Raw genomic sequence first — 22,650 nt, 5'->3', positions numbered from 1 at the left:
CTTAATGCTGGCTTTTTGACAGTTAAATATTTTTCAGTAAAATGTACAGCCTAGAAACTCAAAGCAAGCATTCAAAGAAAAGGGGAAGGTGGTGCTTGGAATTTGCTGGGAACAGAAGCTGTTGAGAAGTACATTTTCCCTCAGGAAACCCCTGCTGTGCAGTTGCGGGCCTCAAGGGATTGGCCTCCTGCCAGCCTACGGGCAGAGCCCCCATGTCCAGCTGTGCCAGACAGGCTGTGGCAGGAGGAGGAGCAGCCAGGCTGGCCGAGCCTTGGCAGCAAGCAGGGCCCGAGCCCAGGCCCCTATGGTGGTGGCAGTGGTGTCCCTGCCTGCAGTGCCGTGGGCCTGCTCTGCTTCCCTCAGGCCACCCTGTGACAGATGCTTCTTGTCCAGTGACCATGCGTGGTTCTCATTTTTGTGTCATTTATGCGTAGGCACGTGTAGAGGAAGCTGTAACTGCAATTTTTAGTGGTTGCCTTTCTGGTCTGGCAAACACCAGCTGGTGCTCACACACTAAAGGAAGGCCCCAGGTTTAGCCTTCCAGCTGCACTGTCACTACTTTAATGCTGCTGGAAGATGGCCTGAGCCAGTGCCCACTGAACCCCACCGGCTGCGGGAGCAATGAATCAACCCAATGTTTTGAGTGCTTGTGTGATAGGTCTGGTAATCCCAGTCCTCGGGCTAAAGGAAAGCCTGAAAGGAAAAGGAATATAGGGTGTTTCTCCCTGCCTCCTGTCACCTTTAACAGGCTTTTGTTTGATGGGGATGTACTTATGACTGCATCCTAAAGTCTGCCTATAATTCTCTTGAAGTAAGGCACAAAGGAAGAAGTGTGAAAGCACCTGTACCTGCAGCTGTGGGTGTCTCTGCGGAGGTCACACAGAATGGAGGGCCAAAAATATTTTCCTTGGAGGCCCTGGGTAGACCATTTTGTCCTGCACCAGCCTGGAGTTCACAGAACTTTTAACCTGCCTGAAATATTTGTGTGTGTATAACACATCCAGTGAAGCAGAGGTGCAAAATAGTCTCCTTATGGACAGTAACCTGAATATGCATAAAAAGACTAAGAATTTCAGATCTAAGAACTATATATGTTATTTTTATTTGCAATGAAACGCTGAGCTGTAATTACAAAGCATAGTCTCCTTGATTCATAAAATAAAAGCAAAATGTTCTGATAAGAAAGGATTGGTTGAAATTAAAATCCAAACTGTCACAGTTAAAAATCCCTGCTGCCTCCAATTATCTTAATGCAATGGACATTTGCAGGATTTTGCCTGATAGCACAGTTGTAAATTCTGCATTCTTAACTATTCCAGTAGGTGATTTTTTAATTTTTTTTTATTTTTTAATAGAAAGTTTAGAAATGTATTCTCCTTGTCTTTACCGTTGTAACATTTATATTGGTGCAAGTATTCTCTTCTGGGCTGAATTACCCATTTTTGATACATTTTCTTCCACTGCTTGACAGGAGGGAAAGGATTCATGTTCATGGTCTCTGACATTCAGGCTGGAGTTGTTTACTACCATCATGATGACAGTGATTCTACTAAGGATTTTGTGGTGTTTAGGATTTTTGATGGCTCCCACAGTATTCGCCATAAGTTTCCAATCAATATCCTTCCTAAAGATGACAGCCCTCCATTTCTGATCAGCAATGTGATAATTGAGGTTCACGAGGGACAGATGATCCTGATTCAGGTCTCCATGCTTCAAGCTTCTGACATGGATTCCAGTGATGACTACATAGTGTTCAACATTACCAAGCCACCACAGGCTGGAGAAATCATGAAGAAACCAGGGCCAGACTTAATAGGTAATGAAACACGTCCACAATAGCACAGTTTTCTTTTCCCTCTCCTTTTTAGACTGCTTTATGTGTAACAATTAGACTTACTTTGGCTCAGGAAAAATTGGACTATTATAGTGTAAATCCTAATCATTAATTAATGGTGGTCTCTGTTTGCACTTTTAAAGTGCAATTTTAAATATGAACACAATTTAGCCCTGAGTCTTCCATCTATTTCTCTGTTTTTCTCCTCCAGAGGTGTTGGGCTAGTCAGGAGTAACTTTATCTGCAAGGATACCTGAAAAGTTCAGAGCTATTAGATGAACTGAACTCAGAAACCCCTGTGTTAGATGCAGAGGCTGACAGCCACGTGAATTCTGTTATTCTCTGCTTAAAGCTCCAGGTCCATTTTCTACATTGCTTCATTATTTAAATGATTGCTTAGTGACAAAGAAAAGAAGTTGATGATCTTCAGGAAACATGGAAGACAATCAGAGAACATTTTAAAGACCTTGCCCTACCTAGGGTGAGAAAGGGGTCATTACGCTTCACTAGTTACTTGAATAGCTAATGGATAGTATTTATGAATGATTAAAGTCTTACACTATTGAATAGAAGACATATTCGTTAATTCAACAGGATATCCTGTCAGCAGTTTTCTTCAGAGGGATCTGTTTAATGGAATAATTTATTATCATCATTTGGGAGGAGAAGTATTTGAAGACTCCCTTGAGTTCGTGCTGTGTGATAGCCATGACCCTCCCAATCTCTCGGAGCCACAGGTACGACACTGACACATCTTTGGCAGGGCCCTCCATTTCTCCTTCAAACAGCTGATGATTTTACAACTTCTGCAAGACATTCAAGTCAAATTGGGATAGGTCTTTTCTGTTTGCTGTCACCATAGTCATCACCACATATCCTTCAGGGCTAGTTCCTGTTCTTGCTTTTCACGGGGTAATTCTCTCTGTCTGAAAAATACCATCCATTCTCAGTGACCTTTTTCCCATATCATAAAATTAAATGCTGAAAATATTGGATTTGGGGATGGTACTAAAACAACAACAACAACAACAACAAACAGTACTCCTGAAATCAACAGAGAACAGACTATTCCACTCAGAGCTCAAACATACTGAATTTAACTTTGATTTTGATTTAAAGGGATGCTGCTGACATTTATGGGCTCTGCAATTAACTGTTACATATCTCATATTCCAGTGATCCAGTTATCTCTGTATATGCTTGTGTGCAAACAATTGCTTGGACAGTCTCTCATCAAGAGGAGTGGCTGCTGATTTTACCAACTTCTGATTCTAGGTGATGATGGTACAAATTATCCCTGTGGATGATCAGCTACCCAGAGAAGCCCCAGGAGTGACCCGTCACCTGGTTGTTAAGGAGACTGAGATTGCTCACCTCACTAAGAAACATCTTCACTTCATAGACGTGGAAGAGCAAGACAGGGAACTCACATACACCATAACCACTTCCCCATTTTTCTCTTGCATGCATGGGTAGGTGTGGACTCATACCTTCCAGGTGGGTCAGGGAAAAGCCTCATGGAATGAGAGCAAACTCAGTGGCAATAGCATGCTTGTATCTCAGGTTATTCATCTGTTTGCTTAAAGTAAAGGTGACAAGAGCTGGGTGCAGCTCTCCTGTTAATAATAAAGTCAGAGCTAGAGCTGAAAGTAACAGAGTAATACACAGAATAATACAAGAAAGTTGCATAATTTAGCAAGAAAGTAGAAGAAATGCACCTGAAATCTTTTCTTTCCTTTGGCTGGGTTTTCACTTTACACTGGCCCTTGGGATACTGTATTACAAGTCACAGAAACTCTCCTAATGGATAGACTGATGCTGACCTGTGCTGTCCCAGCCTGAGAAGATGAGGTGCTACAGCTTTTTCTAGGCAATATATGGCACTGTGAGCTCCTGGACCAGGAACCTATGGAGCAGAATTGCAGTCAAGACAGGCTGCAGGGGACAACAGGGACATGTGACAAGCAGGTGTAATAGCAATTTACATGTCTGATGCTGCTTCACTGTTTGGTAAATTCATGATAGCATTGGCAACAATCTACTAAACAGAAAATTTCAAACTCCAGACAAAATTTCAAACACCATATAGTTTAAGCTGAAAATCAACATTTTCAACTCTAACCTGAAAACACAGAGAATCAGTATGTAGCTGAGGGAGCAGGGTGTTTAGGCAGTTTCCCTGTTCAGCTGATGAGGTACATAATTACCCAGTTTGTTAGTTACTGCTGTTGTCTCCATTGGAAAGATGTCTGGCTGAAAACTAGTTGACTTTGGCAGTTTATAGGAAGAAATACCTTCATTTTTATATACAGATAGATGCAGTTGTGTAAGTAAAAAGAATATGATGGGCTAGCATTGCAGGTGGTGTAAATGGGCACAGTTGCACTGAAACTGGTATCTGCGATGTGCAGAGACACACTAGTAGAAAACCCAGAGCTTGCTTATGAGGTATGCAATGCTTTTTTTGACCATCCCAAAAGATATTTCTTTTGGTCAGTCTTCTAGGATAAAATTTGAATTAATAATAGGGACAGAAGAAAGAAAAATGTTTTTCCTTTCAGTGCAGTTGGGAGTGCAAAGCTAATTTGAAAGACAAGACTTAGCTATGTGACTTTTTTTTTTTTTAACCTGTTCTTTAATATTGCTAACCAGGATGTAACATGCATATTTTTGTACAGCTACTCAGATGCTGGGAAGCTGTTTATGGTGGACACCATCCCCAAACTGGTCAAGGATCCTACTGCTCTTGCACTGAGGTCATTTACTCAGGTTTGTTGTGTTAGCTGGTACTATAATCAGTACCAAGCACTTTTAAGAAGAGTCCTAAGCATATGGCTTATTCCTGACAGGAAAACAAGCAGTGAAAAGTGAGGTGCAGTTTTATCACATGAACACTGTTTTAGAAGAGCTAATTCAATTGCTTCCTAATTCAACTCAGTTTTTTAAAATTAATTTCCATCATGCTTCATTTCTGGAGTATGCAAACATAACTCTCCCTCTGAAATTGGACTCGGTGATCTTGGAGGTCTCTTACAACCTAGATGATTCTGTGATTCTGTGAAACCAACAAGGGCTGCAGTTGCTGACAGGTAGGCTGTATTTGGTTGCAGCATAATGCTGATATGAAGAAAAAGTGCACAAAATGTGGAAATGGGGCCCTGACATTTCCCTGTTTCTTCTCAGTGTCTCCACTGATAGCTGTGTACCAAGCTGGAACAGGCCTATGTACTCTTTTTCAGGATTTTGTTCTGTAGTTTGACAGAAGTCTTTGTTAAGAATATTATTAAAGCACCCTGTTTTGTACCCTGCTGTATGCTTAAGGCTGCACAATGGTGACCATTATAATAACACGATGAGAACCGTGAGCCTAGAGGTCCTTAATCCCAGGCCTAATATATGTGTTTGAATGAAAAATGTTGTTGATTGTTCTAGGCTCTTTCACCGGCCTGCACTTACCTGCAGAGGCAGGATGTGCAGTTTATTCATACGGGTGAGGGCAAATTCATCTGCTCTAGAAGATATTGTAATAAAAGTTATGTTTAGATTATTTTTTTTTTAAGTCACAGTGTGGAAAAGGCTCTGGGACCAGCATTTTTAAAGGGCTCATTTTCCATCAAGAAGGTAAAGCCATTGCCTCTGTAATCACTTAGTTTATATGACGGTGTTATTTGCTACAAGAGTTTTTGAGTGTTTGAACCTGACAGAGCACTGGCACAGGTTGCCCAGAGAGGTTGTGGGGTCTCCTTCTCTGGAGATATTCAAAACCCTCCTGGATGCCATCCTGTGCAATGTGCTCTGGGTGATCCTGCTCGGCTTTGGGGTTGGACTAGATGATCTTCAGAGGTCCCTTCCAGCCTCAGCCATTCTGTGATTCTGTAAAGATACACTTGGTCACAGTATTGTCAGTAGCTAAAGACTGTGAGCACTGTTCCTGGAATTAATTTTCCGAGTTCAGATAACATCTAATGAGGGGATGAGAAGGGTCCCTGAAGTCTTGATACTCCCATACTATCTTTTACTACTCCCATATTATCTTCTTACATGCACCTCTCTTCACTTTTTGCAGCATGCTGTCAACTACATGAAAGTTGCTTACATGCCCCCACTTCAGGACATTGGTCCTGAACCTCAGCAAGTGCAGTTTGTTTTTTCTGTCAGCAATCAGCACGGTGGCACTTTATACGGGATCTGCTTCAATATTACAATTCTTCCTGTGGACAACCAAGCCCCAGAGGTAGGGTGATGGGGAGGTGGAGGTGGAAGGACTTGGAAATGGGTAGAAAATTTGGGTAGAAAAAAGAAATATAGAGAGATGTCCTGATCTGCCTGTTTTGTATGTTTGTTTGTTTTTTATTGTTTGATTGTTTGTTTTATTATTTTATTTTATTTTATTTTATTTTATTTATTATTTTTTTTATGGTGTATAAACTGAGGGCTGCAACCACAACTCCTAAATCCCTATTCTGCATTGTTGCCTATTTGCCTTTGAAGGTCAAGAACCTCCCTGAATGGGATCAGGGCTTGGCTTTACATATTAAGGCATACTGTTAGTAAATTCTTTAGGTTTTCTCGATGCATTAGAAAAGATTAAAGCCTTTGGTGTTTTGATTTTTAAGGTGTCACATGTCTTAATACTAGAGCAAATTGAAATTGCTCAGTTCAGTGTATGTTTGGATATGAAGTAGGAAATATCAGTTAAGCATTTCTCCTCCATATAGGTTTTTACAAGCCACTTGAGAGTGGAAGAGGGTGGCCTGAGCCCTGTCACAGAAGGACACATTCTCATCTCTGATGTGGACACAAAACAGGAGCATCTCTTCCTCCTCCTGCAGCGACAGCCTCAGCATGGAGTGGTGGAGCTGGATAGTGTTCCCATGAGCGAAGGTGACAGGTTTTCCTGTGGGCACCTGCATACCCTGGCAGTCAGGTTAGAAGAGTGGCTGCTTTCCTCTTGTGGTGGCTGACTGTCCCAGCTGGATGAGTGAGACCCTTGCAGTGAAGAAGCGTGAGGCGCAGAGGCTACAGCAAGAAGTTCTCACTGCAGCAGGCTCTGGCAATATTGCTCCAGGCCAAAACTGCCACCTGAGCCTCAGAGGACCACAAAGGTCACTGTGGAAACTAAGCAGAAGTGTGTCCAGTAAATGGAGCTAGAGACCATGTCTGATGTAAATAAATTTTCCTAGAAAGCATTGCCTCATGCAAGCGAGGAGGTAGCCATGCAGCCATGTAGTAGCCTGCAAAGAATGCAATGGTTATCAGATTTTTTTTTTTAATTAAGTTGGGTATTTATCAAACTTACAAGAAAGGTTGTATTGAAACTAATTAACCTGAAGATGCAAATTTTGCTGCTGTATCTGGGGTGAGAACAGGATGCTGACTTTCTACATGCGTGCAGAATTAGAGATCCCTGACTTTGTTACCATCTGTTAGTCAAAGAGGGCACCTACTGCAGAGAGAAAGCAAGTTTAATAGACAGCTCACAAGCAGCCAGAACACAAGTAGCAAAGATTCAGTGAAACTTTTTTCCTAGTTGATATCTGCCTTATCTGAGGGGTGTTCTTCACACAGGAGACCCCATAAGCCTTCTGAACATACTGTGATTTAGAACTGTAAGTCTTTGATAGGAATCCTTGCACAGGGATTGGCTTTCTATCTGGGGAGGGATACACACTGTCTGGCATGACCAAAAAACACAACTTCTTTTTCTGTGTGAAATTAGTGTGGCTCCTTTTTCTCACAGGTATCGGCATGATGGCTCTGAGACACTTACTGATGAAATCCTCTTTGCAGCTACAGACGGTGTCCACTCTGTAGAGTTCATCCTGCAGGTCAAGGTGAGTGTGTTGCATACTTCTGAGAGCATTTGCCCATGCAGAAGACTGCAAAGCTTAACTTCTGAAAATCTTCATATTCCCTTGTGTTGTGGTTTAACCCAGTCAGCAGCTAAACACCACACAGCCGTTCGCTCACCCTCCCCCCTCCCTCTTTGGGATGGGGGAGAGAAACAGGAAAGTGAAGCCTGTGAGTTGAGATAAAGACAGTTTATTAAGACAGGAAAATAATAATAACAATAATAATAGTAATAATAATGATAATAGTACTACTACTAATAATGTGTACGAAACAAGTGATGCACAATGCAATTGCTCACCACCCACTGACCGATGCCCAGCCTATCCCCGAGCAGCCGGACCCGCCACCCCGGCTAGCCAGCCCTATATATTGTTTAGCATGATGTCAGATGGTATGGAATGCCCCTTTGGCCAGGTTGGGTCAGCTATCTTGGGTCTGTCCCCTCCCAGCTCTTGCTGCACCCCTAGCCTGCCCGCTGGCAGGACAGAGCGAGAAGCTGAAAAGTCCTTGGCTTGGTGTAAGCACTGCTCTGCAACAATTAAAACATCAGCATGTTATCAGCGCTCTTCTCATCCTAATCCAAAATATAGCACCCTACCAGCTACTAGGAGGAAAATTAACTCTGTCTTAACTGAAACCAGGACACCTTGGAAACTGGGAGATAATGGACTTTTTAGGTTTCCTTTTTCACCCTAGCTTTTGCGTTAATTTGGCAAATATGAAAGCAAATTTTGCTGATACTGGTTGAAAGGTATTTGTGCTTGCTCTAGCTTGGGCTCTTCTGTCTGTAATTGTTCTCTCTGTAATTAAACATGGGGAGGTGAGTTTTTTTTCTCAAACTATAAATATGACTGTCAATGATGTGCAGTCAATCTAAAGCTATGCAGTTGACTCTTCTAAGCAAAGTTTTCATCCTTATCATTGAGCAAGTAAAGACAGAAGCAATATGTGTTCCATTTCCTCTACATAGTCTACTTAGTTTGGTTTACTTTCATCTCTGGATTTTAACAGTGAACCTAATTCAGCTGTGTTCAATCTTGTTCACAGAGAGCTCAATGTACTCTGACTGTGACACTGTGCTGATGGTTTGGTTTGGAAAGAAATGCATTTAAAACAACAGGCTTTCATTGAAATGAAGAATAAAAGATCTTAAATTCTCTTTCTGGTTAGGTGTTGCCTGTGAATGATGAGCCACCCGTTTTACGAACAGGCCTCATCCCTGTGTTACACTGCCCAGAGGGTGAAGAAGTGGACCTCTCCTCCAAGTACATTTATGCCACAGACGCAGACAGTGATGACATGAAACTGATATTTATGCTGGTTCGCCAGCCCTACCATGGGGTGGTGAGGAAAGCTGGCATAGCTGTGGAGCATTTCTCCCAGGCTGATGTCATCTCTGGTTTAGTCACATATAAGCATGCTGGTAAGTGAGACTGGGAGGTGGTCAGATAGTTTTGGCAGAAAATCTTAACCTAAATCCATAAAATCTTCCCAGAAGCTCAGCAGGAGCTGCTGAGAAACCACATGTTGTGACTGGTGAGAAAACTAAGCTGCCTTTGAAACAGGGCTGATGATGTACTACTATCAAATGTTTTAATGTGTTCTCCAAATCACTGTTGGAAATTAAAATTATAGTAGAGCAACATAATCCTGGTGAATATCTTTCACGGCTGCAGATACAATATTGTTTTTAAAATTATTTTTAGCAATATTAATATTAAAATAGAAGCTAAATAGAATCTTTTTATTTATGACACTAAAATATTGTTGACTTTTTTCCTAGTCATGTTTAGATAAAGTAATGTAATGCTGTAAATGACGATGCAGAGTTTTAATAGAGAACTGCTTACAACCTGAGGTACTAGCCACTTGCCTCTCCAATTTAGATAGGTACCCACTTTTGGAAAGTTTACAGTCTATCTGTACCACAAGGTAAAATATTTTCAGATTTTCTTCAAGAGAATGTAGTGAAAGATGTCATTCTGTGGTTTTATCTTTAAAATCCCCAAATACATTTTTTTAATTACTCATGGAAATCAACGGCTGGTTAGCTCCCTTTCCTACTTAATTTGGTCCTTTTATTAGCATGAAAGAGGTTTTCTGCATCTCTGATGACAGCTTTAAATTTTTTTTTCCAAAGGCTCCAGTTTTATGTGTAATTAGTCTGTAATTTTGTGCTAGCGTGGGGAATTTATGTGATATTTTCAGGCTTGGCGCTGTCTAAAATGAACAGCTGGCATTTAAGAAGAGAAGGAAGTACTTGGTTATGGCCACCCATAACAAACTTTTGTGTGCTATCCTAAAGATACTGTGAATGCGATTTTAATAGTAGTGTTTTGCAGGGGCAATAAAGGGCAGAAGCTGACTTTCAAGAGTGAAGTCACCTGTATTTGCCATTCCCAATTTTCTACATGTTAGATGTGCTTCCAGTAGCTGTTGCAACGGAGGCAGGGAGTCACTGCTTTTCCTTCTCAGGCAGTGCATCAGCAGCAGCTTGCAGCAGCACTGGACGCAGGCTGCCAGGGCTGCTGAGAAAGGGACTGCACTCACCCTCAGATGCTTCTTGTGAGGGGTGGCAGTTGTGGCCTGTTGTGTGACATTCAACATCAGCCCACAGCTTGAAAAAAATCCTTTCTGCACAGAAGAACATTTTGAACATGCTTCAGTACAAGCAGAACAGAATCATGAGGACTATTAGCAATTTTATTACAATTGAATATTATATTATTGCAAGAATATTACAATTATAACACTAAATTATAATTATAATATTAAAATATTAAATTATAACATTAAAGCAGTAATATTAACTTAGTTGTACACTTGTCTACAGCTTTTTATTCTAGAAGAGAAGTAATCTGATTAAAATTATTTAAAAATACCAAACCAAACCTTGGACCAAACAGCCCAAAATAAGAATTCTAGTTATTTTACTGGCATTTTTTTGTTGTTCTTTTGGTCTGTCTTCATCTTTTGATTTCAAATACTGGAGTCTCTCCTTGCAGGATTCAAGCCTCTTTGTGAAGTTTTGGTTCCTTACAGTAAAACATTTCTTCTTACCTGCAATGTGTTTTCCAGGTGGGGAGATTGGCCTGACTCCTTCCTTTGAGATCTTAACCTTTATTGTTTCTGATGGTGAAGCTGGCCCAGATGTGAAAGACTGCTGTTATGATAGACCTCTTCCTCCCCCAGTTCCACTCCATGATCCATTCCCAGTATATGACCTTAACATCACTATACTCCCAGTGGACAACCAGCCACCATCCATTGCAACTGGTGAAAGCTTCCTCTCACTATAGCATATTATTATAATGTGGGCTATGCAGTAATGTAACAGCTAAAGACTCAGGCTTTTTTTTTTTTTTTTTTTTTTTTTTCTTTAAGAACCAGAAAGAGTCAGCTGAGATCAACATGCGGAAGTTTTAGATTGAATTTGTTATTTTATTTTTTTTATTTTTACTAGTACAGTGCAACCACCAAATGCAGTTGCAGGTGCAAGTATGAGTAATCACTTGTGGCTCTTCAGCTGCATATTTAAATCATGTGGCTAGAAATTAGGGTGCTCAGATCTACTCCTATCCATCTACACATGTATATTGTTGTACATGTAAACTATGTCTGGGTAAAACTGAGTAACATCTCATCCCAGAACTTAGGTCCAAACAATTGTCACGTTTATACAATGCAAAAACATATCCATAAGTATCTATATACCTTTGTGTGTTAAGTATGCAACAGAAATTTAGTTTATATGGGTATATAGGTATCAAGGAAGGGAATATTTTACTATCTGAATAGAAACAAATCTAGTCCATATATGTAACTAATGAAATGAATAGTTGAGAAGCCACTCTTTCTCTAGTACTTTTCAGGATCAAAAATTCTCAGCTGAAAAGGAAATAGCATTGATAACAAACATTTAATGCAACAACTAGCCACTATGTGAAATTTCCATTGAATCACAGGGCTTTGGATGAGGTTTGTAGTATATGTATTAAAGGTGTGCTTTCCATATGCTTGTCTTTTTCTTTTTCAATGTCATTTGTTTGTAGGCATCATGTATATGTATGTATTCCAGAGAATATTTAAGCGTATGTATGAGTAGTTTTGTAATTTACAGGCTATCACCCAAGCAATGTTCTGGAAATGAAGCATTGTCCCAGCAGGGAAATTACGCAGTGATGCATGAAAAATTGTTCATTATGAGCAATTCGTAACAGCTATCATGTAATTAATGCTCTGACAAACAGAGGTAACAAGTGATTTTGAGCAGCACATAAACCATACTTAATAACTTACCAGTAAAATGATTTTGTGATACCCTTCCCCTCTACTTATATGATGGGGAAAGTTGATGGTGTAAGCAAAAATCCCCAAAGCAAACCAATGCCCTCAGTAACTCTGAATTTATTGTCATTTCCTCCTTAGTTATTATTTCCATTCTTGTTAACAAAAACAATGGTAAGCTGAACTAAATAAGCAGTAATGGTTATCATATTGTTTGTGTGCAGGTGCAAGGTTTGTGGTGGAGGAGGGCTCCTCAGCAGCCCTTACCATTAACCATTTGTTTGCCACTGACCCTGACACCACTGCCGATGACTTAGAGTTTGTCTTGGTTTCTCCTCCCCAGTTTGGTTACATTGAAAATATACTGCCTTCTCCTGGGTTTGAGAAGAGCAACATTGGTATAAGCATAGGTAAGTCTACAAAACATGAAGTAATAGAGCAGATGAAACACAGAGAGGACCATGTGGTGGGCTGTGGAGAGGTAGCTGCAGGTGTGTGCATTAGTATGGGCTTATTGGGGAAAGCAGTAGCTGGCAAATTAAGAGTGGTAGGACTGTGCAGGGGGAATTCAAAGAGAGACTGCAGCTATGCAAATGTGAACAACTGGCACTTGGAGTGCACAAGCCATCTCTTGTGCTATGCATTCCAGCTGCAATCCAGCAGAGGTGGCAATAAGAAATATTAATCTGCTTTCTGTGCCTTCACTCTCCCAAGCAAGCTTCCCCCAGCCTCTCTTCACTTCTGTCAATAAAATGCTGTAGCAGAGGATATGAAAAATCTGGATCCTGTGTTATTCTCCAAGGAAAAGCTGCAAAAGTGATAGAGATGATAGTTGATTTCAGTCTTTTCCCTTGTCTGCCTTCAAATACTGCAAGGCAGTTTCAACTTTGCAGAATAAACTGTGCCGTGCATGCAGTGGTAATGCTTACTAGTGTCTTCAGCTGGACACCCAGCATTGCTGAGCCTTTTGGTCCCCAGTTTCTTGGTCTGCCAAGTCAAAAGCAATCAATGTAATTACTTAGGCCCCAGATGTTTTCTAGGTCTTGTTATCTGGGGCCATTCTGCAGTCTACACTGAGACGGACAGAGTGGCACAGTAGAGAAGGGCATACGTCCAGCAGACTCCTCTGGAAATGTGCACGGTGGCTTTCGCATCCCAGTGACTTTTTCCTATGAATGATAAGTCACCAAAGCTGGCTTGTGAGTAGTGGAAGAGAAGGATTAACAGCTCCTCTTCTCTCATCAGTCCTCTCACTTGAGCATCATGGGAACAGGGAAGTGCCTTCCCTCCCTGCCTTGAGGTCTGAAACTGGGATTTGCACAGTATTAGAGGGGAGGGCCTTTCTGTGTCTTTTCCTTCAGTACCCAGTAAGGCAGCCAAGAAAATGTCTGAGAACTTACAAAATCCAAGTGATTTGGTCTTTGAAGAAGGACATAGTTTCAGATTTGTTTATGGTATGTCAGACCAGTGGACAGAAGACAGATTGCACTAACTCATCATCTCTTTAACATTTCTAGCTTCATTTCAGCTGAAGCACCTGAAAGCTCTGAACATAAACTATGTACAAGCCAGGCACATGCAAATGGAGCCAACGACAGACTGCTTTGTACTTTATGTCACCGATGGGCTGCATCGCTCAGCAGAGACCCCATTTTTTGTGTTGATTAGCCCAACCAATGATGAAGTCCCAGAATTCATAGCAAGAAACATCACTGTAAGGAAAGAAGCAAAATGCCTGCCATAGAACTACTTTTTAAAGAAAACACCCTTTAATATAAATCAGAACATTGTTCTGACATATATTCCTCTGCATCTTTCCCTTCTCTTGTGCAATTCAGCCTAGTTCAGGAAACACCTTAGTTAAATCCCATGTAAACCTGTAAGACACAGCTTCAATGAGCCTGGAGCTGTGCACAGCTCTGTTTGGTAACTTGAAGTAAAGTAAATGAGGTCTCAAAGAAATAAGTCATTCAGACAGCAGAAGGATCTTTATGCTTCTTCTGGTTACACATGAGTGTTTCAGAATTTTTTGCAGAGTAGTATTTGTTCCTGGCAGAGCCTCTCCCTTCTCTGGAGACTCTATTTTTAATATAAATAATGCATCTGTGACAACCATGCCAGGGAAGCATGAGTTTATCTTACTGTAAAGAAAAAAGTGTATGCATGTTTATAGATTTATACATATACATGCATAGACATATGTATAAATGTGTATTCATATACACACTTTTATATTGTATGTATTCTTATATCATAAACATAGGCACATGTATATCATATATACATGCACATTTATGTGTTTTACGGCTTTCTCCTCTCTGCATTCACTAATGCTTAACGCGATCTTTACTTACCTAAAAGCTTTTCTATTAATAGGGGCAGATATGAATCCCTTATCTCACCTTTTCATCACTGTAACCACTTACTACTCTACGCCTCTTAAACTTGGTTGAAATCAGTAGCTTTGCTCAAGAACTACTGGGAAAGGAGTCGAGGAAACAAAGACTCCTAGATTAAAAAGGCCTACTTAGAAAAGCATGCTACAGCTTCTTTTTATATAAAAGAATTTGACATTTTTTTCTTTTATTGTCAGGTTCAAGAGGGTGAGATGAAAGAGCTGGATCTCTCTGTTATCAATGCAGTTGATCTGGATGTGCCTCAAGACCACTTGGTATTTGGGGTTGTGCAGAAGCCCTTGCATGGTTTCCTCATTAATGGAGTTCATGGCCATGATACTCTACATTACAAACAGTTAATTCACAACCACAGCCATGGGTTGCTTGTTCATGACTTTTCTATGGAACTACTGAAGAATGGTAGGTGCAAAGTTCTTCTGACATTGGTCTTTCATTCCTTTAATAATTCATAGCAGACAAAGTGGCACTGTAAGAAACCTTCATCACTTATTTATTCATTTGCCTTAGGTGCACTTTCAAGATAATTCTTAAGAATAGAAATCAAACTATTTAATACTAATGTTATCTAATGATTTGAGGAACTGTCAGTAAACTCACCCTGAGAGGCCTACCTGTCAGAAGGGGTAGTAATATGACTAGAGAGGCCATCTGCCCTGAAAAAAATAAAGGGAGTATTGAAACACACCAATAAACACATTTCAAAATGTTTGACAGCATCTAGAAGAGAGAGAGACTAATTTAAAAACATGCTGTCTGATTATGAGAAGTCATATTTAGTCATATATATTTATTATGGGGTTCAACATAGCCATAAATGATAAGGGTGTGAAATCAGGCTCTATAGCTTACCAGTATCTGTTATCAGCCATCTCCAGCACAGATCTTCTGATTGCCCATGGCCATAGCCATAACCACAAGTCCAGCTTTTCTCTCCGAGACTTTAAAGCTCCCTGAGGATTATTTGAGGTACAGAGAGTATTATCAATGGTCTCACCCTTTATGTGGTCCCTGTTAAAATGAATCAGAAGGGGGAGAGAAGAAGAAATAAATCTTCTTCCAGACTGACAGAGACCCGTTTGTGAAGCAGGTAGCTCCTTCAGGCTGGTCAGGCTGGTCAGTCTTTGTCACTACTACATTGTTAAATTAATGAATGGCAGCAGCTCACCAAGGTCACTTTGGATTTATTTGTTCTTTTCCTTTCTCTCTTACTCTCCGTCTCCTCCCCTCCATGCCCCCCCCCCCCCCCCCCCACTTTTTTCCCCCCCTCTGTAGGAATGAAGCTGATGTACATGCATGACAATTCTGAAAACCTCACTGACAGCTTTAAAATCCAACTCTCAGATGGGAAGCATAAAGTCCTCAAAACCATTTCAGTGAAGGTCATCCCAGTTAATGATGAGACACCAGTGCTGAGCAAGTAAGCCACGTGTTCCTGTCTCTGGCACAGGGCTGAGATCAGACAAAATGATCCAAAAGTGATCAAAAGAGCTAATCTGTGACTGATAAGGAGAAGATTCCATAATTAGTCAGAGATTAATGTCAACACAGATGTTTCCATGTGGGTCACTATCAGAATGTTTAATAAAAGCATTTTTAGTGAAAGATATGTTGAATGTTGCTCAATATTAAAAATACATAAAACAGGGTTGTTAGTTGCGTATAGGGAGAATACTGGAAAAGAAAGAGGGAGAACATGCTTGTTTTGTTTTTCACAACCTACTTCAAGATGTTTGCCAGGGAACCCTGATATTTACACATATCTGCTGGCCACTGTCCACCATGGTATCCACCCCAGATGCTTTGCTTTACCCTTCCCTGGTGCAGCTGCCTGTCAAACACCCTTCTGAAATCAGCTCTTTCACAAGAGTCCACAAGGTTGACACCTCCTTGACTCACCGGGGATAGTCTTTCAGTTTGACAATTCTCTTCTTTTCAATTAAAAATACTCTATTGCTCAGCCCTAATTCAACTTTTTATGAGGTATACACTAATCTCCTTTACTTTCCAAAACTAGAATTCATAAATGAATTAGGTCAGAAATTGCCTGGCAGACTATTTTCAGATAGGCAGCTGACTGTGACTGAGCTGAACCTCCTGGACATTTTAGCAGGGAACTTGTCGCTTGGGATCCCCATTTTTCAGCTGATGACCTGCCCCAGAGTATTGTCATGGCCTGCATCCTCCTGGCTGTCTTCCATCCCCAGGCAGACAGATGGGGAGCTAGAGGCCTGAAGGCTTTGGGGATGTGGCTCCAAACCTCCAAAGTCTGTGTTTCGGAAATGACTTGCAGCCTGTCAAGCAGGCTGCCCTTAAAGCAGGAATTTCTGATCCCTCAGGATATTTAGCTACAGAACAGTCTGGATTTGGCCTGTCTTCAAACCAGACCTATATTTCCCATTGCAGAGAGTTTTGAATTGTTTTGTTTACCATGTAGAGCCTCCTGCAATAACAAATGTTAGTTTTCTAGTGAGGATTATCAAGGGCTGCCTAACACTAACAAGGGACAAAGTCCATTTCAAGTTAGAATAAAGGATATAGTTCATATATTTACATCAGGTACTGATAATCACAGATTAAATGCCACGGCCTTTTTGTCCTTTGCTTATTGAATGTTAGTATGTCTAGTTGGAATTAGATGATCTTTAAGGTCCCTTCCAATGAAGACGTTCTATGATTCTATGTCATTTTCCATCTTTTCTCTCTGAAGGAAGGTGATGGAGAGCACTTTCGCCCAGCTGGATCCAGAAAAGGTTGCTTCTTTTGCTGGCAGTGCTACATCTTGCTATTTGCCATTCCTGTAGTGAACAGTAGCATATACTGAGCCATTTCCTTGCAAAACAGCTCTATCATTCTGTGAACTTAATGCTTCTTACCTGTTACTCTTCCACTGAGATGCAGTTTGCTGCCAGCAGTTAAGCAGTAGTGCTCTAACATGTTCAATTTGGCACAAAGTGGTTTAGCCACCATATGCAGCTGCCACGTCTTTGCTGTGGGGTCTCCCTTATGTCACTGAGGTGTTTTACAAGTGAACATATGACAATACCTGTAAGCTTTTTCTCACCTTTTGATCTAAGAGCATCTTTTCACCCCAAGGAGTTTCAGTTCTCATCTCCATTAGCTATGGTCAACAGACTGAAGAACGGCTGGCAAACAGTGGCTCTTATCTGCAGTGTTTGCCAAAAACTCAATCTGTCGCTACTCAGATTGCATCCTGTAGCAAGGAGTGCCCTTGGGGAATATAAGCCCCCCCTCACATTTCCCTTGAAAGCTTCTTTTCAGGATCAGATACATGGGTGCTATAAAGACTTAACCAACTAACTGCTATACAGATAAATGTGTTGGGATTAGAAAGCATTTGGGGAGCATACCTAAATGTGTTTATCTTCACACACTTTTTGTTTGAATTTTCTTTTCCCAGCTCATACAGTCTTTAGGTCAAACACCTGGTTTTTATGTTTGGATAGCCCCAGCATGATTAGTGATATTAGTGAATTATCAAGGTTGCTTGACCTATCATTAACATGGCTTGACATGCCTTGCTATATGATGCCATTTTGTTTGCTTTTCATTTTGCCAAGCATGAAATCATACCCATATCAGTTTGAATAAGGAAACTTTAGGAAAAAAGCTCCTGTGGCTAATGACTGTCAAGGAACAGGTGGCTTTAACCTATTTACTTGCTTCAAACACCCAGAAAGAAATCTGCAACAGGGAGCTCAGAGACTAAGACACTTAGTTCTTTGTAGGTGGGTGTCTCTTGAAGATAAAGATAAGCAGCAATAGCTAGTTAACTGAAAAAGAGTCTTTTCTCTAATGAACAATAGAGCCGATATTGTTATCATCTGTAGTGGCAGGAACATGTAACGCAGCTTATTTGTTTATGTTGTACTCTTCTGGGGGAAAAAGACAGACTTTGTAAATCTGAAGTTGTTGTATAGAGCTGCTTTGTTGTTTTTCACCACTGTTAGAAGAATTTGGTCTACCCTTCTCCTGTTTTAAGCTGAAATAGGCACCTCGTTCCACTCTGCAGCTCTTATTTCTGCCAGCATCTGAGTAATCCGTATTCCTGGAAGGGAATTTATGTATTGCAAACGTTAGTTTTCTTGCATTAAATAAATGCATAACCTTTAATTTTTGCAGGAAGGATGATATAGAGGTGAACATGGGCGAAACTCGAATAATTTCTAGTGCTGTTCTGTCAGCTGAAGATAAAGATACCCCCAGGGACAGAATTTACTACTTATTTGAAAGACTTCCAGAAAATGGCCAGCTTCAGCTCAAGGTTAGGCTTTATACTTTGACAAGAAGCAGGTATGCAAACAACTCTCTCTTCTTAGGATTGAATGAAGCTTCTTTTCCTTTTCTCCCAAATCTATTTCATGTTTTGAAGTACACTGATGTGGCTAGTTCAGTTGTGGAGAGAATTTGAACAAAACAATGCTGCTGTCCCAGAGGCTTTGACACTAAAAGCCATATCCTCAACAGGATGGGAGGGAAGGTGAAAAGCAGGGCAGATCATCTGAGGTGACAGTGGAGAGAAATGCTGGGACAATCAGTGCACAGTGGGGTGAAACTAAGTGAAAAAAGGAAGGAAAAAAGTTCTAGAACAACAAAGGTGACTAGTAAGCCATTACTTTAGTTACTTTGGGGTTTAGAAGGAATGGTGGGAGATGTTTCTGAAAGAGTAATTAATGAGTTAGAAGAAAAGTATGGGGAGAAGAAAGACAAAAAAAAAAGAAGAAGAAGAAGGAAAGGATATAGCAAGAGAGGAGTTAGAAAATAAGATTAGAAATGGAAGGAAAGATGATTATCTACTGACCAAAGGTAAGCTATTGGAACAAAAAGAGAAAAAAAATGCCTTTTTTTTTATTACATGCACATATAATAGAAAGAAAAAATCAATTTTCAAAAAGTATTTTATCGTGGCTCCCTGAAAGAATCTGGGACCATGTGAGACTTGTGAATTCAAGGGGATCTACACACTGGGACAAGAGAGAGCTACTGACTGGAGTCTGACAGTTTAGAGTATAGAGGGTACCAGAGTGTACTTGAGCCCTCTGTGCTTGATATCTTTTGCTCTGAAGCCAGTGCTACTATAACTACATGCTAAATCTCAAATACACAGACAGTCTAGCTTAGGCCACCATATCATCCTCTGAAAAGCAGGAAATTTTATTGGACACTGCATTGTTCCATCAGAGGGCTGGGACTTTCTAAGTTTCTGTGCTTCTCTAGCGTCCTCCATAGATTCATTTGTGTTATCCTTTCAGGTATGGTTTGGGACAGAACTATGAGCAGCTTTGTCAAATTAAGAAATAGAAAACACAAGCTGGGTCAGGAACTCTTTAATTTTCATCTTATTGGTGTCTCACCGAGAAGTGTACAGAAATGTGTTTCCCAGAGTAAAAGTGGCTAAATTCCATTTACCTGCATTTATTTATGATAGCTCTATTTTCTCCAGCCTTACAGATGCTTGGGAAAAACTGCATCTCTATACCACCCTTCAAAACATGCAAAACATATATGAAGAAAACGTTTAAGGCTTAGAAGGGAAGCCAGGTAGCTGCCACTATCAGTTCTCACAACCACAAATAAACAGAATTAACTGTGGAGGACACACAGGAGATTGCATCTGTTTACTGAAGGATGTTTCTTCTTTCTAGGTAGGCAAAGACTGGGTGACTCTCCAGACCAGAATGAAGTGTACTCAGGAAGAACTGGATATGAACCTTGTAAGATACGTCCATACAGGAACTATAGGGTCCAAGAACCAAGACTGGTTCACATTTTATCTGTGGGATGGGTACAACAGATCCCCAGCTATAGACTTCTACATAAATATCAAGGACATGGAAAAGGGTAAAGATCTGCCTGATGATGTTTTACAGTGCTTGTTTCTGAAACAAAGATGATCTGAGTGCACGTCCTGATACTTTCCTGAGCACTATGTAGGCCCTTGGCAAGTCTCCCTGCAGCCCCCAAAGTCTCTCTGCTCAAATTTCATGCTGATCAGAGCCCTGATGCTCCTGGTGCTGGAGAAGGGATCCTGAGATTTGAAAAGCCTCTGCCTAAGGCAGTGCACTCCACCTTGCCTCCAAGGAATCCTAGCTACTCTTCAAACATAATTGACAGTATCTTTCTTAAACTATCTTTATGTGAGTAAATCACAGCATAGAAAAAAAATGACAAGAATGTAATAAGAAAAGCAAAACGCTGCTCAAAGCCAGCCCTTCCTCCCAGGTTTGTGCTGTTGTCTTACAGGCTCTCTTCCTTCATTGGATAGCTATTAAAGCCCTAAATTAAATCAGGCTATCCTAACACTGTGTTAGTTTAGGAATGGGTATTGGGACAAACGTCAAGAGAGGTTCTGCTGTTTCCACACTTGGTGGTTTTCAGGCCCTGATGGGATCAAGTTCTGAGAACCCTGGATATTGCTAGTACCATGGCTGACCCTACTTTGAGCAGAAGGGTCCTGAAGTCCCTTCCCACATGAATTTCCCTATAATCCTATAGTACTATGATTTTCCAGCTGTTGAGGGGTTTCATATAGCTAAATGATGCATAAGAGATCAATTTCAGTATGACTATTTTAGTGTTGTTTTGCCTATCCTGCAGGAGACATTGCTGTTTTCATAAAAACTCTCAAAGTACCTAAAGGGGATCGGGGTTACATTACAACTGACGTCCTGCTTGCGCTGGATGGTACTGACAAGCCAGAGGAGCTGCTGTATGTGATAACTTCCCCACCCCAGTATGGACAAATAGAGTATGTCGGCCACCCTGGAATCCCCATAACAAGCTTCAGTCAAATGGACGTAGCAAGACAAATAGTCTGCTATGTTCACAACACTAAGGCAGCTGTTCCAGAAGATACACTGAGGTAAGGCATGCAAAACCTCATCTGAACAATTTCCCCCTTGTATTTCTTGCATATCTGCTAAGAAAAGAAAAAAAAATAAAAGAAAGAGGAAGCTCTGTTGGAATACTCAATATTTGTATAGCTAGTTGTGACTGCCTTAGTAATAACTGCATTTTCTAATTGATGCTTAAATAGTAGCCAGAGGCACATGCAATTAATGATACTGGCTTAAATATTATCATAGCACCCAAACATACACAGATGTTAAGATTTAAGTGGGGGAGATGGACCAAGAGTATCCTCTGTGTAAATTTCCTTTGGTCTCTTGCTGTGGATGGATGTGATAAAACTGCTCCATCCAGCTATTAGCCAACTGCTTGCTTGTCCATTCGTATTTATTACGTCTGTTCTGTTGTAGGCTTTTTGAATGCATAAGTTGTTCTTCAACACACTGGAAACAAGACCACGTAATCAATTCTGACTAGCTTCGAATGGCTCATAAAATCATGTAGACAACTGGATTATTTTTTTTTTGAGCAAATCTGGCTACTTACAGGTGCAATTCAGCAGTCTAGTGATATTTAAATTTGCATCACGTTATTCTGAACCTTTCCCTTATACCAGCTGTTGTGGTTTAGCCCGGCTGGCAGTCAAACACCACACAGCCGTTCGCTCACCCTCCCCCCTCCCTCTCCGGGATGGGGGAGAGAAACGGGAAAGTGAAGTCTGTGAGTTGAGATAAAGACAGTTTATTAAGACAGGGAAAAGAATAACAACAATAATAATAATAATAATAGTATTAATAGTAATAATGTGTACGAAATAAGTGATGCACAATGCAATTGCTCACCACCCGTTGACCGATGCCCAGCCTATCCCCGAGCAGCCGGCCCCCCCCCCTACACCCCGGCTAGCCACCCCTATATATTGTTCAGCATGACGTCAGATGGTATGGAATACCCCTTTGGCCAGTTTGGGTCAGCTGTCCTGGGTCTGTCCCCTCCCAGCTCCTGCTGCATCCCTAGCCTGCTCGCTAGCAGGACAGAGAGAGGCTGAAAAGTCCTTGGCTTGGTGTAAGCACTGCTCTGCAACAATTAAAACATCAGCATGTTATCAGCGCTCTTCTCATTCTAATCCAAAACATAGCACCCTGCCAGCTACTAGGAGGAGAATTAACTCTGTCCTAACTGAAACCAGGACACCAGCTTAGACTAGGCTCAATCCTAAAGTGAATATTTCCTTATTTTATTAAATAAACTTCCCTTGTTTAGTGAATGGAATGATGCAATGAGTTATCCTCAGGTAAAAACAGGGGATATGTATTGTCTCGAGGGAAGTTTTGTAAAAGAGAGAAAATTCAGAAAGAAATAGTTCAGAAGTAAATAAAATGTTTCTAAGGA

At 40.8% G+C, this 22,650-nt stretch overlaps 1 protein-coding gene across 12 annotated transcripts in view; it reads left to right on the top strand.

Moving 5' to 3' along the window:
* Nucleotides 1-22,650, top strand: part of FREM1 (FRAS1 related extracellular matrix 1) — a 69,094-nt gene that overhangs the window by 23,426 nt on the left and 23,018 nt on the right. For 9 of the 12 annotated variants that reach the window (XM_040541375.1, XM_040541378.1, XM_040541377.1 and 6 more), the window contains 16 exons: nucleotides 1,472-1,816; nucleotides 2,429-2,571; nucleotides 3,110-3,306; nucleotides 4,513-4,603; nucleotides 5,901-6,068; nucleotides 6,553-6,761; nucleotides 7,575-7,668; nucleotides 8,858-9,110; nucleotides 10,766-10,963; nucleotides 12,199-12,384; nucleotides 13,492-13,688; nucleotides 14,568-14,790; nucleotides 15,664-15,808; nucleotides 18,532-18,673; nucleotides 20,055-20,250; nucleotides 21,007-21,271. In XM_040541375.1, the coding sequence (XP_040397309.1) occupies nucleotides 1,472-1,816; nucleotides 2,429-2,571; nucleotides 3,110-3,306; nucleotides 4,513-4,603; nucleotides 5,901-6,068; nucleotides 6,553-6,761; nucleotides 7,575-7,668; nucleotides 8,858-9,110; nucleotides 10,766-10,963; nucleotides 12,199-12,384; nucleotides 13,492-13,688; nucleotides 14,568-14,790; nucleotides 15,664-15,808; nucleotides 18,532-18,673; nucleotides 20,055-20,250; nucleotides 21,007-21,271 (3,052 nt within the window). Of the gene's footprint in view, nucleotides 1-1,471; nucleotides 1,817-2,428; nucleotides 2,572-3,109; nucleotides 3,307-4,512; nucleotides 4,604-5,900; nucleotides 6,069-6,552; nucleotides 6,762-7,574; nucleotides 7,669-8,857; nucleotides 9,111-10,765; nucleotides 10,964-12,198; nucleotides 12,385-13,491; nucleotides 13,689-14,567; nucleotides 14,791-15,663; nucleotides 15,809-18,531; nucleotides 18,674-20,054; nucleotides 20,251-21,006; nucleotides 21,272-22,650 lie in introns of those variants that run through there. The other 3 variants (XR_005815329.1, XM_040541385.1, XM_040541384.1) reach the window with 3 other exon arrangements.

Source organism: Cygnus olor, chromosome Z (assembly GCF_009769625.2).
Source record: "Cygnus olor isolate bCygOlo1 chromosome Z, bCygOlo1.pri.v2, whole genome shotgun sequence".
Taxonomy (NCBI): domain Eukaryota; kingdom Metazoa; phylum Chordata; class Aves; order Anseriformes; family Anatidae; genus Cygnus; species Cygnus olor.
This window is presented reverse-complemented; position numbering and strand designations above follow the sequence as displayed.